The following is a 16,306-nucleotide window of genomic DNA, read 5'->3' as shown; positions in this document are numbered from 1 at the left end:
ACATGAAATAATTATTGCTTCTAAAAAAGCCATAAGCTGCTTTCTGGCGGTTCATCCTGCAGGCTACACGTAAGTCTCTAGTTGGGCGCAAGATGGTGAGGTCGTGCTCTCTAGACCAGCTTATTGGGTTTAACCTTTAGATTGTTAACTGATTTATAGATCTGGCCTATCATATTACCAAGACCGTGGTGTGGCCAACGCCTTGATATTCCCCGCTTTTCTAGGTGGGCCCAGTCGCGGATCTTGCAATCAGAACACGGCAATGGGAAACGATCCGAGACCACAACCCGTGAGGAGCCCACATTCGACCAATGACGGAGGAAGGGGTTCCGTGGTAGCGTCTACTTTGACATAATATCCATCACAAGGACTAAGTATCCGCGACTCGTGAGGTTTTGGGCCAACCGCCCATGCTTGCCCCTGCTACCATCCCCCTCTGTTGCATAGATTTCAACGATCTTATATTCATCTTGCACTTTCGAATCCCACCGATTTTGCTGTTCAGGTTACTTTTCACTTCTCGCGTGATTCCAATCTCATCCTTCTTTCAACTTGTATCACATACCAGTGGGCTTATCTTAGTTTATTCACCTTTGGGATCCACAAAGGTGCCCAGGGGCTCACCAGTCTGTACCTTTCTGATTAATTTTGCGGGGCTAGGAGGGCTCAAAAAACAAAAGCGCAGGTGTCGCGACTGGTGGTAGACATATTTGAACGAGAAGAAACGAATCTTGAAGTAAGGAGTGAGTAGTCTATGACTCTTCAACCACCTGGGCCTCTTTTTTTCTCTACGGAGTGGTAAACAGCTTGTGTTTTTTGCTTTCGAGTATTCGACTGCAACTTGCCAGTGGGACCAAACCTTGGGAGAAAAAGCTTTCATGTCCAAATCTGGCACCTACGATCGTAGGTGCCAGATTTGGACATGAAAGCCATGTGACTATCCGGATGGATAGTAAAGTTGAGCCTGATTGGTGCACGTCCTCTCCCATGCTATCCAATCAGGCTCATAGTTACCAACCAGTTTGGTCGGTAAAACCAGACCTGATTGGTTCGCGCCGTTTGAGAGTGGACTTCAAGATATAGTGGGCATAGACAGACTATTGAGGCCGAACGAGTTGCCATTAGAGAGTATTTTGAAAGCCTTCTCTTTATGACTGCGCTGAAATGCCAGAGCCATAAATTGATTGAGGTCTGTAAGTGTTAGGGTCTTTCTCTCTATTTTTTCTCTCTTTTTTCTCTCTTTTTCCTTTTCTTTTCTCTTTTCTTTTGTTGCTGTGAAGTAGAGAAAGGAGAGCTCAGTGTATCTGGTAGAGGTGAAGGAAGAAAAAGAAAATGACAATTTGGTAGCAGGCGATATGATTCACAACGCTAAGCCTAACCAGGAGAAGATTTATCAGCAAATAGAAACCCAAATGTCTAATCGCATCGAAGCTATCATCTAGTCCCATTCTAACTCTTTTACTAACGCCCTTTTCCCCCACATGCGCTTACTGAATGTTGTCTGTCGATCTAGCATCTCAGCAGTGATCCAAGTTTTCCTCTTCTCATCCTTTTTCCGCTTTCGCAAGGGATTGAAGACACGCCTGATTCGTGGCTCTACCCTCCGCCCCAAGTGTCCTATTAATAGATCTCTCGCTCGCTTTGAATTATTGATCAATCTTATTATCGATTCAACTGTATCTAAACTCCATGTTCTCTAATCAGGAAGCTTCAGACGCTCTTAGATAATTCCATTCTTCTGAACCCACATGTTTTCTGCTTCAAGCTAAAAGCCGCATTGGATTTATCTTGATGATAGGGTATTCATTAATGTAGGTCTTTGACCCCGAGTCATGCATCAGCTAACATGCGTATTACCAGCAATAAAAATACCCTGGAAGCAGATATCCATTGACCACGATATTCAATCTTGGGATTAACTTATGCTAGAGCACCCATCAATTGGCCATGCGTGGGTTGAGTTCTTCCAACAACCCCATATCTCATACCACTCGTTCAACATGAGATTCTGTAGCCTTGTCCACTTGAGCTGGAGTCGAATTGTGCTCCAGGTCTTCTTTCTGCTGAAGCAGCTCGGTAACGCCGAAAAGATCGTCCATCTTCTCAAGCGACATGCCTGGAAAGATTGGGTTAGCAAGATCGATGTGCGAGAAAATAATGTGCAAGTGTTCCGACTCGCCTTTTGTCTCTGGAATAAAGAACCACACGAAGACAAACATAGAAAAACAGAAGCAAGAAAAGATAATATAAGTGCTGCATTTTCGATCGTCAGCGCCATGATCATACAACTGATCAAAAGAAAGGAACCCACCCGTAGCCATTAGCACCAACCGTAGCCAGCATATTCGGAACAGCCCTCGCGACCACGAAATTGAATAACCACTGAGTCGCAGCTCCAAATGCAACATTCAGAGACCGTAGCCGTGCAGTTGGAATCTCCGAGACATAGATCCAGCAAACGGGTCCCCAGCCAAACTGGAAGAAAGCTGCGAAAAGGAAGATACAGACCAGAGCAACGTAGCCCGCTGAAATAACGGGGGCGCCTTCGACAGGAGGAGCAATCCGGATGTATAGCCCAATATAAAGCATGGCAAGCCCTTGCGCAATTGATGTCCAGAGGAGAGAGCGTCGGCGGCCGAGGGAGTCAGCGACGAAAATGAGGAAGACGCCGCAGCTGACCATCTTGACGATGCCGTAGATGCCCGTTGCGAAGAGATTAGTTGCATTACCGGTAACTCCTAACTGTAAACAAATCTGTCAGTATCCCCGAATCTAAAAAGATGTACACCGTGATCGTGTTAGAATCAAATCCAAGAAGGCTCACATTTTCGACTGCTATCTGTCAGCTTGACTTCACACTGAAGGAGCACCTGGGAAACTCACAAATTTGTGGACTATAATAATTGATAGCGTTTGTCCCCGTCATCTGCTGGCAAATCATCAAAAATACCGAGATCATAGCCCGCTTCCGATTCCCGGGAATGAGCCACATCTCCTTCATAAGGTCCCAGAATCCAGAGCCACCGACCAGAGCACGTTCCTGCTCCAGCTGCAATGCAATAGCCTGGAACTCCTCTTCCAGATATGGGTGATCAGCCGGCAGCGCACGAACCTTACTCAAGGTCGCGCGTGCTTCCTCCCATCGATCCTGTTTTGCCAGCCACCGTGGAGACTCGTTGCAGAGTAGCATACCCACGAATAAGAGCACAGCTGGGAGACCCTGCATTGCTAGAGGGACGAGGTACATTGTTGATCCAGTCAGGTGAAGCAGCGAGCCATAGTTGATCCAGAAGGCCAGCATGATTCCCATAGTGATAAAGAACTGGTATAGACCCGTCAGGCCTCCGCGGATTGCACGTGGTGCGTTTTCAGAGACGTAGAGAGGGTTGATCATTGAGGCGCCGCCGACTCCGAAACCGGTGATGAGACTGCAGACAAAATATATGTTAGCTTGAGTTCTTCAAAAATCATTCCGAGCTTGGGTAGGGGCATACCGTCCAATGTACATGGCCTCTAAATGGCCACTTGCGGAGGCCTGCATGATGACACCGATAATTCCAATCAACGCAGACCCTATCAAAGCGCCTCTTCTGCCCCATTTCTCTGCTGCGGGGGAGGCGAGGAGAGCTCCGAAGAAGCATCCTGCTTGGAGAGTAGAGACGATGTTGGCGGTTAAGTTTGCCTGGGCTACAGAATCAAGGTCTTGCAGGCCATATGTCCTGGGCCACAGAAGCAATCAACATCCTATTTGGCAATCAGATGGCTGAGAACACTCACTGTTTGAAGGGCGGCATGGTTAGGACACCACCAATGATTCCTGAGTCCATACCGAATAACATTCCTCCACAGCACGCCTGAGAGTTATCAGTATGAATAGAGACTCTGCAAGAATGGGCTACTTACCGAACAGGCAAGCAAGTAGACCCTCCACCCATAGATCTCCTTTGGATCCGTTTTCATCGCCTCATTGTGGACAATCCTCTGCAATAACGCCGACATTTTGAGTAGAAGTAATCAAGCACCTCGAGTCCAATATACTCGGCGGGCAGAAACAAGAACGAAACAAACTAGACATGGATCCAGAGCTACATTTTATATAGCCACGGTGCTCAGTGCTTACTATTAACTCGGTACTTCACCTCAGGGTCCCATGCACCAACATCCAAGCCCAGCCCTTTCTTGGCCCTGTATCCCCACCTATCAGACACGAGACAAGAACCTAAACAAGACGAGGAAAGACGGGAGAGAACTTCCACGAATCCGAGGTAAGTATTAGACGACGATATTTGAGCATCATTGGGCATTGATTATGTCTTTGCTCTTCTCTCTAAGTTCTAGCTCGAGCTCCACGAGCGGGGTCGTGGGGGTTGAGTCTTTAGGTTCAGGGTAACATAGGCTGATTCCTATGGGGACGGGCTCGATGCTACATCACTTTTGGTTAAATGCTAGAGAAAGTCATTTTATCCGGGGAAGAGTCGATCTTTGCTGACTCGGGTTGCGGGGAAGCTACTTGCGATTTGTCTTGGCAGTAAGAGTAATAAACTAGGATATGCTATTTTGGTACAGTATTTTGAATAGTGCGAGGGACTACGATGGCATGTATCATGGTTCAGCTATGCTCAATGACTGCCGCTAATAGCTATATTACCATGTGATACAACAAAGTCGGAGAGAAAAGGTGAACATCACCTGTATTTATACATAACAGCTTTAATATTATACAGGATGCCATTCATACGGCATCAATGCCCACCTAGCAAGTCACTAAAGTAGTTTGCCAGCTCTTGCGCATCATCCACTCCATCGGTGCCAAGACCCTGCCGTAACACATCTGTCCAGCGTTCGACAGACATTTCATGCAACTTTTGTCCGTTCAGGAGTTCATGCACGCGAGTAGCTTGATCAGAAGCTATAGATGCATCCGAAGCGACGGAAATATTGCTTTCAATTATCGCTCCATACTTGAGACGGAGGAATGCACGAGTCTGGATACAAAATTAGCAATTGCTTACAATCAGGATTGAGTCAAACTTACAGAAGGAGGCAGCGAGGAAGGCAATGGTGGGCGTTCACGGGGATCCTCTTCAGTGGGATATGTCGAAAAGGTGAACTGTGGAGTTTGGGTGTATTTCCATTCCAGAGACTATCGTACAAGGTCAGTGAAGCCACATACACATAAAAGTCAAACCACTCACTCGTAGCTCCGCAATGCCTTTACCAATATCCGGTTCCTGATCACCTTGCACATCTCCCACCGTTCCTGAAACCCAGCTGTCACCAGCAAAGATTTCAGGCTCTGTTGCATGGGCCCGGCGTGCTCGACGAACAGCATCCGAATTGACATTATACAACGCGGCGAATTCCTCCACCACATTATCCATCACCGCTTGCATGGAGAAGAACGAGTCCGCCAGCACACTCGAGACATTCCCCACGGGTGATCGAACACTATCCACCCCCTTGGCTTTGATGTACCCCCGCGCCGGAGACCGCAAAAACTTGCCGAGATCATGGATGTTCGGCGAATCCAGCAAACAGGTGCCGTGGTGAAGGGCCCGGTGCCGTGTCAGCTTAAATGCAGAACCGGAGACCTTCCGGAATGGCGGTTCATTGCTGTCACGCTGCGCCAGGTCCTCTGGGGGCGTGATGACAATATCATGTCGGTCATTGACACTCGTGTTGACAGCCCCAATGCGATGCAGCGCGTGGACCATCATCTCCGCATGTTTATCGCGCGTGAAAGAGGTCCGAGGAGATATCACGCTATAATTGAGGTTCCCCTCGTCATGAAACACCGCGCCACCACCAGATCGCCTTCGGACAAATACCGCATCGTCATTTTCTGGTGTGTTCGCTCGGCGGTCATTATACAACGCGTGGAGACCGGTTTCAAGCCATGGATTTTGGTTGCGGCCAATTACCACACACGGTTTGTTGATATAGAGGAAGAGGATGCTCGAGTCGGCCGGGGCATTTTCCAGCAGGAAATGCTCAATTGATAGATTGACGTAAGGGTCGGTCGATAATGACTGGTAGATCTGGTGCCGTGAAGCCGGGCGGCGGGCCAATTCGGCGAATCGATGAACAGGAAAAGACGAATTGTGACGGGCCCATTGCCTTGTGCTACTGCACCTTGTCGACAAGAAGCATCCCCAAATCATTTGGGAGTAAGGGCGGTTTTGATTGATTGATTATCGATGCGCGCATCGTTTTCTGGCCGATTGTCGGGTACGCTAGTCCCAGATAGGCAGGCCTGATGAGTCGAATTTCTTGTGTTTCGGGTTTTTTGGTTTTCTATGACTCTTCATTCTCCAATAACTACTTTTCTTTTCTTCTGGTTGGGCTCTTAACCACTGGTCACTTGAGATACCTTCATTGTCCTATTTTATTTTCAATTCTCTTCATTTCCCGACCAATTCCCGCGCACTAAAATCGATCATCATGTCGACGTGGGGTGAACATTTCCGTGTCACTACGTAAGTTGAGAGGCAATACCAAAACCACAACTGCCATTTCTCACCCAATTTTTCAGCTATGGCGAGTCGCACTGCCGCTCCGTCGGCTGCATCGTCGACGGCTGCCCTCCAGGCATGCAGCTCACCGAGAGCGACATTCAACCCCAGATGACCCGCCGCCGTCCCGGACAAAGCGCCTTGACTACCCCGCGTGATGAGAAGGACCGCGTTGAGATTCAGTCAGGTACCGAGTTTGGAGTCACTCTGGGTACTCCAATTGGCATGGTGGTTCGCAACGAGGATCAGCGGCCCAAGGACTACGGTGGCAGCACCATGGACATGTACCCCCGCCCCAGCCATGCCGACTTCACCTACCTCGAGAAATACGGCGTCAAGGCTAGCAGTGGTGGTGGCCGCAGCAGTGCCCGTGAGACCATTGGTGAGCGATCCTGAACACAGATAGATAGACTGGAACGCCCAACTAATACCATTTCACCAGGTCGTGTCGCCGCCGGTGCCATTGCCGAGAAGTACCTGCGTCTGTCGCACGGTGTCGAGATCGTCTCCTTCGTCTCCTCCGTGGGCAACGAGCACCTCTTCCCTCCTACCGCCGAACACCCCACCGCCTCTACCGACCCCGAATACCTGAAGCTGCTGCAGACCATTGACCGCGAAACCGTGGACAAGTTCGCCCCGATCCGCTGCCCGCAGACCGAGGCCGGTGCACGCATGACCAAGGTCATTGAGAAGTTCCGCGACAGCCAGGACAGCATTGGTGGAACCGTCACATGTGTGATCCGTAACGTACCCGTCGGCCTGGGCGAGCCCTGTTTCGATAAGCTCGAGGCCAAGCTCGCGCACGCCATGCTCAGCATCCCCGCCACCAAGGGCTTCGAGATCGGCTCCGGTTTTGGCGGCTGCGAGGTTGCTGGTTCCATTCACAACGACCCCTTCGTCGTTACCACCAATGAGGACGGCACCCAGCGTCTCACCACCAAGACCAACAACTCCGGTGGTATCCAGGGCGGTATCTCCAACGGCGCCAACATTTACTTCCGCGTCGCTTTCAAGCCCGCCGCCACTATTGGCCAGGCTCAGAACACTGCTACCTACGCTTTCGAGGAGGGTATCCTTGAGGCTAAGGGTCGTCACGATCCTTGCGTCGTGCCCCGCGCTGTCCCCATCGTTGAGGCTATGTCCTCCCTTGTCATTATGGATGCCCTCATGGCTCAGTACGCCCGTGAGAGCGCTAAGAACTTGCTCCCGCCGCTGCCTTCTACTATTCCCAACAAGCCGGCTACCGCCCCTAATGGTGCGTAATTTGGATATAAGGATAAAAAATATCACGGGGCCATGAAAATTTCTATAGATATCATTTGTTTTAAGTTCGTTTCTATCTTGATCTTGGATTCTTTGCATGGACATCCTCTTTCAGCCTGTTATATATCCTCGCTATCTAGTGTCAGATACAAAATTGTTGAAGTTGAATGAGATGCATGAGCTATGATCACTGAACTACACCCCAAGATCTACCATAAATACGTACAGACACTACATGCTACAGCCTAAACATTATCTAGTTTACCAGTACCTCCAAGGCAGGGTCTTGGAACACTATCCTAAATATTTGAAACCTGGATTCATTTGTAAAGTAGCAAAGTATCTGCCAAGCGCCAATCTTCACACACAAGCCCGCACGCTCAAAGCCCAAATCAACCGAACTGCAAGTGGGCATCACATCAATCATGGATATCAAACGAATGAAAGAACGAAAAACAAAATCAAAAACCCACGCCCTAAAATAGCGATCGTGCATAATCATGGAAACATAAGCCGCATCTTGTGTACAATCTTTCCCCACAGAAAAGAAGAAATCCCATCATAAGTACATGAAAAAAAGAAGTAAAATACCGAGATCAGAGCCAAATTGGTCAAACCTTTTAGCCGCTTACATGACGACGACCACTAAGCGTGCGACTGAGACTGCGTTCAGAGATATTGTCAGCGGCAGAGGCATTGACAACTCGAAGCCTTTCTCGAGGGACGGTATATGTAACCTGCACACTGCGTCCTTCAGCTGCACCTTCGACGTCCCAGTCCTCCTCTTCCTCCTCGTCCATGGTATCATCATCACCAAGGTAACCCGGTGCACCGATGAAGAGATCATCGCGCGTGGAGCGTGCCATCGTATAGTTGTCCGACATACGCTTCTTAGCGTTCCAGTCTCTGGCGCCTTGTTTGCGTCGGAAGAGTTCTGCCGAAGCAGAAACAGCACGCCGGGGTGTAGTAGCACTACCATTCGATGGGTATGAGCCTGGTCCGATAACGGTACTGCGACGGTCAATGCCCGAGGCTAGCGGAGCGGATTCGGATTCGTATTCAAGTTGAGTTGGGCTGCGTCGGGTGAGTGTGAGAGCACGGCGAACAGTCTGAAGCATCCAGTCTGATGTTCTGGGTTTTGAGGAAGGGAGTTTGGAAGGTGAGGTGTCGATTACATCTGCATCGAGGAGGAATGAGTTTTCTGCTTGACGTTCTGCGATGGTTGTGCGCGCCGTGGAGTAGGAGTCTGCTGAGTATGATTTCTCCGATGGAGCGGTCATGGCGTCCACATCAGTGTGTGCTGTCTCTCTGCTGTGTGTTGAGATAGCTGCCATGCCGTCGACAGATTGACCGCCACTGCTACCCCAGCTCAGGGGCCTATCGACGTAAACGGCCCGCACTTGCGAAAGATGACCAGATTGTTTAGCGGATGAGAAGGAGAAGGCGGAGGACTCGGAGAGATTGGTAGATGTTCGATCACTCTTCGTTGGAGAAACACGACCATCACTATCTGTACCGCTTTTTCGAGTATAGAATGGACCCAGGCCGACACCGAAGATGGTGCTTCGGGGCGTGGAAAAAGGTGTATCTGAAAACGGATCATCGGGGTCTTGAATCTTAGGCCTTTGCTCCTCTTTGGGAATAGTTGACATGAGGCGTTCTCGGAGGATCTCTTCGTCCTCTTCACGTTCATCAATGGGGTGAATTTCACTCGTAGCTTCGCTTCGACGCCAGTCCGAATACCCAGACATCCTGTAAGCCTTTGTACTAATGAATGGACGACTATCCGGGCGAATGTTTTTGTCCGGGCTGGGTACCTCCATCAGCAGTCCATAGTTTTCGCTTTGGTTATCATTATCATTCCAAGAAGGCCGCGAAGTCGCACTGTGATTTCCAGACCAGGGGTACATAGAAGATGGATCTGCCTTCTCACTCATCTGAGAGCTGCGGATACTGCTGGCTTGTTGTGGATCACCCCGACCCCAGAAATGAGCACGCTCGGCTCCAAGGGCGAGTTCGCGAAGTTGCGAATCTCGGTGGTCTCGTACCCGGCGCTTTTGATAGAATCTCCATGCCCATATAGCGAGTACTATGGCAAGAGGGATTCCAAGGCCTAACCCAACTCCAAGTCCAATCTTCTGTCCTGATGAGAGGCCATGCTTGTGCGATGAAGACGTGGATGTGGAAGTCTGAGCTGAAGGATTTGTATAAGAGGTGACCCAGCCACCAGATGTCGAGTTGTAGAGATACACATTGGAGTTTTGTTCTGTAGATGACCGCTTTGTGGACTGTTTGGGGATCGTGTATCCTCCAGCAATCATCAACACACCTCCAGGGAGCATTGCAGCCGAGTGTCCGTAGATTCCAGTTCCCTCGGTGATTCCAGCCTCAGTGGTTGTCGATGATGGTACAGTCCATGTCCAGTCTCCAGAGCCACCATAGCTTTCACCAAGTTCCAAGACCGCGATCTGGGGATCGGCTGGCGTCGAAGTATCACCGACCCACCCTCCAATGATAAAGACCTTCGTACCATCCTCCGAAAGAACTGCAGCATGACCCGATCGAGGCGTCACCAAAACATCATCTCGAATAGCTAGCTCCGTCCTTGGGTTTTCTTGCGAGTTGACGGTGACAAAGCTCCAACTCTCTTGCGGCAAAGAGAATATGGCTAGCTGGGACATATTCAGAAAAGCTTGCCGTGTATGCCCACCAACCAACAGGAAATCTTGCTGTATCTCCGTCCTCGAATAAGTTGCTGGAAGCGATACAATGGCCATTCCAGCCTCGGGTACCGGAGGTGCTCGATTCCCAGTAGTTGTCGCATCATAGGTCGTACTCTCGGCACTCGGGTTCAAGGCGACCATAGACTGTGAGTAGTCGGCATCAGATATCCAGGTCTGAGTCGTGCTATTCGCGAAGGGACACATTCCACCGAATGAGTACATGGAGGTATTGCTGTTGTTGGAGGATGCAAAGGTAAATCCTGCGGCCAGGTAGCTTGGCTTTGTCTTCTCCCCACCAGACTCAACCGATATCTGAGTCCATGTTCCATTGCCGATGGTGCTGTTCTTATCGGACTGAAACTGCCATACTTCTTGCTTATCGGATGAGTTATGACAATTCCCTGTATAGACGGTGATCACTCCTTGGTCATCGATAAACGGAAGGAAGGTAGATGTCTGGTCGGTGCTTTGAAAAGGAGTCTTTTCAAGGAGCTGCGTAAATGACGTGTTGCTGCCGTCGATACTAGACGAAATATTCAGAGAGAGAAACTGCGTCTGACCTGCGCTCGAGCTGCTCGGTTGGAGGAGGTACGCCAGCGAATCATTGTATTGCGGAGCAATGAATATGGAGGAAGGTGTGTATGGAATCGCAGCGGCGAAGGAGGCGAGAGTAGGTAGAGTTAGCGATGCGAAGCCGAGTCGACGGATTCTTGAGCGGAGGCGGGGTTTCATGGTGCAGCGATTGCAATCTGAGACACAAGGATCAAGAGAAGGGATGCATTCCAGGATCGCTAAGCATGGTGCCACGCGGTTGACAGGGCAAGAGCGATGTCTATTGCAACGCGATAGACATGTCTAGCGCAAGATTCTGAGACACGGATCTAAAGTTGAGTAGTTCAACGGTCAGAAAGCGTGGTCAAACGGAAGAAAATACGTAAATGTGGCCCCGTGATGTTTAGATGCATCGAAATGCCGAATCTATTTAGCTACGAGTAAACACGGCTGATCGGGGCCGAGAAAGTCTGTAGAAAACATGAAACACCAATCAGAATAACAGTAGCTTCATTTTAATATTTTCCCTTACAATCGAGAGGCCCGCAACAAAGAATTGCGGAAACCAAATAGATTGCCGAGAGCTTAGATCGGCGTGAGATCAACATGGTTGCGCCGGCAACGAGACCGATTGTGGTGCTTGGGACCACCACGATTGCGTGGATTGTGCTCCATCACCGCCACTATGCTGTGCTCAGCGAATGTGATCAACAGAAACTAATGCAGTGGATCTTTCGGACTATAAGATGCCCTGCAGAACACTATACTTTCCTGCTTCTTTGCTAGGCGCCTAGCATCATCAATGCCGCCAAGCGGGGTGTTAAAGTGCCGATTTGGATTTTTTTTATCTTGCCCCTCACAATGGCTTGTTGATGTCGTATTTTAATATAAAATTAATATAAAATGGGGGTTCTGTAGCAGGAATACTTGTTTTCTGGCTAGAGATTATACAAACTGGAAGCAGGCTAACGTCTCCATGGATACTGGTGATTGTGTTAGGCCTCCAAGGCCGCAACTAGTATTTTACCCAAGCAAGGGCTACTTTTCGCTTAAAATTTTGAGCAGAGATCCCAACAGAAGAAGCTGCGTACGACATGAAAATTCGTTATGATATCGACTTTTCATCAAAGCTTCTCTTAGTCTGAAATGTGGAGTCATCAGAACCCGATCTCGAGAGCACAGTGGTTAGTGTTGCACAACAGCTCAACAATTCGACGCGAGAGTACCTGAAAGCATGCGACATGATGCTATTCACTCTATGGACACTAAAGACTCTTCTTTCCTATTTCTTTACGTTACTCTAGAATTTTCAGACTCGTACTGGACCCCAAAGGCGGAAGGATTGATTACCCAACAACATGCCGCGCGCCCTCAACACTGCCAAGTTTTCATCTTCGCCTTCCAAAGTCCCCGCCTATGTTGTTGCCTACAGCATCATCATTCAATCCTTTCGGAACTCTTCAGGTCATTGATCCCTACCAAGGTGGCCCCTTAGTGGGCCCATGGCTGACATCAAACCACGGATCACGGCCTCGGGGGTAGTGGGTTGGCACGCCAACCCCCGCCACGGGAAGGTCTAGCCTCGAACATTCCCTGCTATAGGGGCAAAAGCCACCCAAACCCAAGCCAGGCTCATGCTGAATCTGTGTAGCCAGTTCGCAGATATCAGGAATCCCAGTTGTACCAACGCTTAGCAGAGCGATCCCCAATTCAACCAGAATTTGCGAATCAAAATGCGCTGCATAGGGCGCATCAGCGAGAATTTGTCTGGGAGAATCCCCGTATAACCATACATTCCGTATAGAGCACATAGCCAACACACCTGAATAACGAAGAGAGAAATAGTCACCAGAAACCCCCCCCCCTGCACACGACACAAGGCCGATTTCGGGATGCAAGATCAGGGTCACTTCCAATGGGAACTTGAGGAAATATCCAGCAATCAATTGGTCTTGACCGGACCAATCATTTTGAAAAGTGCAAATTACACACTTTGGCGCTATGCACGTCGCATCTTCGGGGTACCTGTCCATCACAGGCAAGGGTTATCTAGCCGGCCATGCATGGGAAATCACCAAATGCAAGCCTACTAGCCGCATTGATCCTGGGGGACGGCTGGCACCGGGTAGCAGCAATCCATTAATTATGCTGACAAGGCTCTGTGCGTAAAGTGGCCTGTCAGGGGCCTTGCAGGTTCATGCACTGACAGCGTTTTGCTTTTTCCGACTCGAGAAAGACTAATCAGAGCCTCCTGGTAGGAGTTCACAGCAAACTTTATTACGGCAGCTGAGAAAAAGAAATCTTATACCTCGTCTTCAGTATTGGGTCCGCACACAGCCACCCGCTGCGTCTGCGTAGGGCGTGCCGAATGCTGCATCCTGCCATTGGGAAGAACAAGGATTAGACGCATCCATACCAAACGGTCTCGAGGTTGGTTTGGACTGACTTGCTGCAGACGCTCGGGCCGTTCTCTAGCTCGGCAAACTGGGCGTTTCCTCATTGTATCACTTGCCACTGCTTGGCTTGACTCATGGACCTTTGAAGTTTATTGACGCAATGCACCAACCAGCGGTATTCGCCTCAATGGTTTCGAGTCTAAACCCTACCCATAGACCCTTTTTGTATAGTAATATTCTGGCTTCGAGTCTAGTGAGACGGCTGGATAATTTGATTAAAACAAAGTTCTATGTGGCTGTTCGCACGGGTTTCAGCTAGTGGCCTGAAATACATCCGCAGGAAATCCCTGTCATATCTGTACATGGCTCATTGAAGTGGAAGATGCGTTTGAGATTACAAACACCGCAGCACTTTGTTTACGTAGCAGGTTTGAGTAAAGCGATATCAATCAGCGCCTGGTTATACTCGATCACGTTGCCACCGGACACGATATACGGCTATTACAAGCGACGCGCATTACAAACCCTAAGCCTCAACGCCAAAAAGCATTGCATATTTGCCACCAGTGACAACAAATTCACAGTCAAAGTGAAATGTTTCATTAAGTAGGAGCCAGTTTTTCGAGCATCCAATCCTCATCAGGCAAGGTCTTCTCGGTTTATCTCCACAATCACACTATAAACCCAACGACTTTGAAATCCGATATGAATAGCCGGACACAGTGGCCTGATAATCACTTGGCCATGCAGAGAATTCCACATCCGTAAACTGTTACAGATCTCCAGGTCAAAAATCCCGAGTTTTTCTCTAGTGTAACCCGAAACCAAGAAGACCAGGCATATAAGTAAGGAAGGTACCGGATATTATATATCAGAGTGTTAAACATCTGCGCAGCCAATACTCGAATGCACACCGAATGCAAAATGAAAAAGCATGTGCGTGGCGCATAAGCCAAAATCTACATCCCGTATAGATCAGGTTTAATTAAGTACCAAAGTGCAGATATCTATATCCTGCCATAAACCAAGTGTATCTCTTACCCCTCTCGATTAACTACTAACTACCAGTGATACCCTGCCGCAGGCACGGTGTACCCTGTCGGGTTGGGAATCGGCCTCAAAGGACGTTAACACAGAGTATTATAGGAGGTGGGATATTACACGCCGCAACTGGATTAAGACGAGGGCGCGCGCCGCTTGTGTCACACAGAGGGATGGACCAACGAGGATCGAGATTGAAAATGCAGATCCCGGTGGTCGATCAGCGAAGACCAGGCGACTTCACATGTGCATGGGTCGCCTTTGCGCATGATTTGCGCATGCGGCGTTGGAGAACAGGACTCAGAAGTAGGACGCTGGAGACGAAGGCAGAAAGTATGGCGAAGTGTATTGTATGCAGAAGGCTTGGAAGTTGCATGGGTATGGAAAGATGAATGAAAATGAAAATACATGATTTCGGGGATTCATTTCCGACTTTACTTGTGCTCGGAGGTAAGGTACACACATACACTAGAAGGCACCGGGACTAGATTATCTTCTAGTTAGTTGCATAGTTTAGCGTTCTTTCAAGTCCGATGATCCCGGGGCCTAAGACGCAAAGTCCGGAGGATTTGTTATTCACATTCGCACGGAGCACCTGATGAACATATCTGGATTCTGGGGGTCGTCCGGTGTCGGTAAACCGCCCGAAGTTCCAATGCGGGGTTAGGGGAAATTGAAGCTAACTATTCCAAGTTTAGACTGCGAGCCAAGTCAAAACGCCAAGGGGTTGAGGGCAAGTCTGGTGAAAATAGCAGCTTCCTTTTTCATAATTTCTCCGTGTGCTGGAGCGGGAACTTTTAGCCCTTAGTCCATGCTCGGTGCTCCTTGGAGGACAGGCCTTAGGCCATCGGTATCGGGCACTGTTTTCGAGTATTGGGCTCTGAACTCTGACCACCTGTAAGTTCCTGCCATAATATGTGTTGGACTTGTATCCTTTATCTTCTCTCTCCGTGGATCCACTCAAATGCCCCGTCAAGTAATTTGGGGACATTTCAGTTTCCAGAAATTAGAGCCCAAAGACGCGCCACAGAGTCAGAGAGACACTCTGAATGATCAGTGCGCTCAGTAAAAGTCGTAATGGACTAAAGGTGCATCAAACTGGTTAACAGTGTAAATTAGCGGGCCCAGACCCTTGTATGACGTAATCGCCGGTTTCGACCACGCACGGACATTTTGACGCTCGGGCGTCGAGACTTCGAAAAGAGGCACTTGCAGGACGCCTCGCGGGTGTTTGGGGAATCAATAATAAACCGAACGTCTTCTATATCAAAGACAGCTAATGAGTATCTGACAAACTAAAATATACTATTTTATAGCCTATAGTGGGTATGTATCCCCCTCCGCAAATCCTGGGGCCCGTCCCCACGAACTAGCAATTAGTGCGCAAAAGATATGCATACGAGGCCACATCCCTGCTCTTACAACCCCTGGCTCGCCACAGTCGGAATGTTGGCGTGTGTTCCAGCCCATCAGAAGGTAGTTGCCATCCATTGGAAGGCGTATCCACTATCCACGGACCCGACGAGCAAACAGATGGGACGGAGTTCTTGACCCCAGGTGCTCGGGTTGAAGCTAGTTTGCACGGTACCGAGTCAAACTGTGAGTTGCGGGGAAGGTTTACGATTGGCGGTCAAGATGGCAGGCTCGTTCACCAAGGATGACGAGTACGGGGTAAGGGTCAGACTTTTGCTGCTGGTAGACGAAACAGGAAGATGGTAGGGTCATCCAATGCCCATTCTGAGTAATTAAATAACAAAAAAACTCAGGTCAGTCCATGGGAAAATAGTCTAAAAGTGACCGCCCATGGTACTTGGCAATT

At 49.2% G+C, this 16,306-nt stretch overlaps 4 protein-coding genes across 4 annotated transcripts; 1 reads left to right on the top strand and 3 right to left on the bottom strand.

The window, feature by feature from the left end:
* Positions 1-1,982: 1,982 nt before the first annotated feature.
* N7503_010854 (sugar porter family MFS transporter) lies at positions 1,983-3,999 on the bottom strand (the record flags this gene model as incomplete). The annotated part of the gene is made up of 7 exons (XM_057070400.1): positions 1,983-2,253; positions 2,312-2,742; positions 2,825-2,832; positions 2,884-3,428; positions 3,495-3,719; positions 3,778-3,854; positions 3,904-3,999. 7 exons carry the CDS (start codon positions 3,997-3,999, stop codon positions 1,983-1,985), a joined length of 1,653 nt encoding a protein of 550 aa, XP_056917011.1.
* Positions 4,000-4,742: 743 nt separating this feature from the next.
* N7503_010853 (putative lipoate--protein ligase) lies at positions 4,743-6,161 on the bottom strand (the record flags this gene model as incomplete). Its single annotated transcript, XM_057070399.1, has 3 exons — positions 4,743-4,985; positions 5,036-5,143; positions 5,196-6,161. The coding sequence occupies 3 exons, from the start codon at positions 6,159-6,161 to the stop codon at positions 4,743-4,745; spliced, it is 1,317 nt and encodes a 438-aa protein (XP_056917010.1).
* A 224-nt stretch (positions 6,162-6,385) lies between these two features.
* N7503_010852 (bifunctional chorismate synthase/riboflavin reductase [NAD(P)H] ARO2) lies at positions 6,386-7,808 on the top strand. Its single transcript, XM_057070398.1, has 3 exons — positions 6,386-6,476; positions 6,533-6,894; positions 6,955-7,808. The coding sequence occupies exons 1-3, from the start codon at positions 6,442-6,444 to the stop codon at positions 7,773-7,775; spliced, it is 1,218 nt and encodes a 405-aa protein (XP_056917009.1). The 5' UTR covers positions 6,386-6,441; the 3' UTR covers positions 7,776-7,808.
* Positions 7,809-8,395: 587 nt separating this feature from the next.
* N7503_010851 (uncharacterized protein) lies at positions 8,396-11,230 on the bottom strand (the record flags this gene model as incomplete). The annotated part of the gene is made up of 1 exon (XM_057070397.1): positions 8,396-11,230. The coding sequence occupies one exon, from the start codon at positions 11,228-11,230 to the stop codon at positions 8,396-8,398; it is 2,835 nt and encodes a 944-aa protein (XP_056917008.1).
* Positions 11,231-16,306: the final 5,076 nt, after the last annotated feature.

The sequence above is a fragment of the Penicillium pulvis genome (assembly GCF_028828015.1).
Source record: "Penicillium pulvis strain IBT 33274 chromosome Unknown scaffold_8_segment0_segment0, whole genome shotgun sequence".
NCBI classification, from domain to species: Eukaryota; Fungi; Ascomycota; class Eurotiomycetes; order Eurotiales; family Aspergillaceae; genus Penicillium; species Penicillium pulvis.
This window is presented reverse-complemented; position numbering and strand designations above follow the sequence as displayed.

Coding starts and splice junctions, on each gene's coding strand:
- N7503_010852 (XM_057070398.1), top strand. CDS start 6,442: ATGTCGACGTGGGGTGAACATTTCCGTGTCACTAC. Junction 6,477..6,532: donor GAACATTTCCGTGTCACTAC/GTAAGTTGAGAG, acceptor CCAATTTTTCAG/CTATGGCGAGTCGCACTGCC. Junction 6,895..6,954: donor CAGTGCCCGTGAGACCATTG/GTGAGCGATCCT, acceptor CCATTTCACCAG/GTCGTGTCGCCGCCGGTGCC.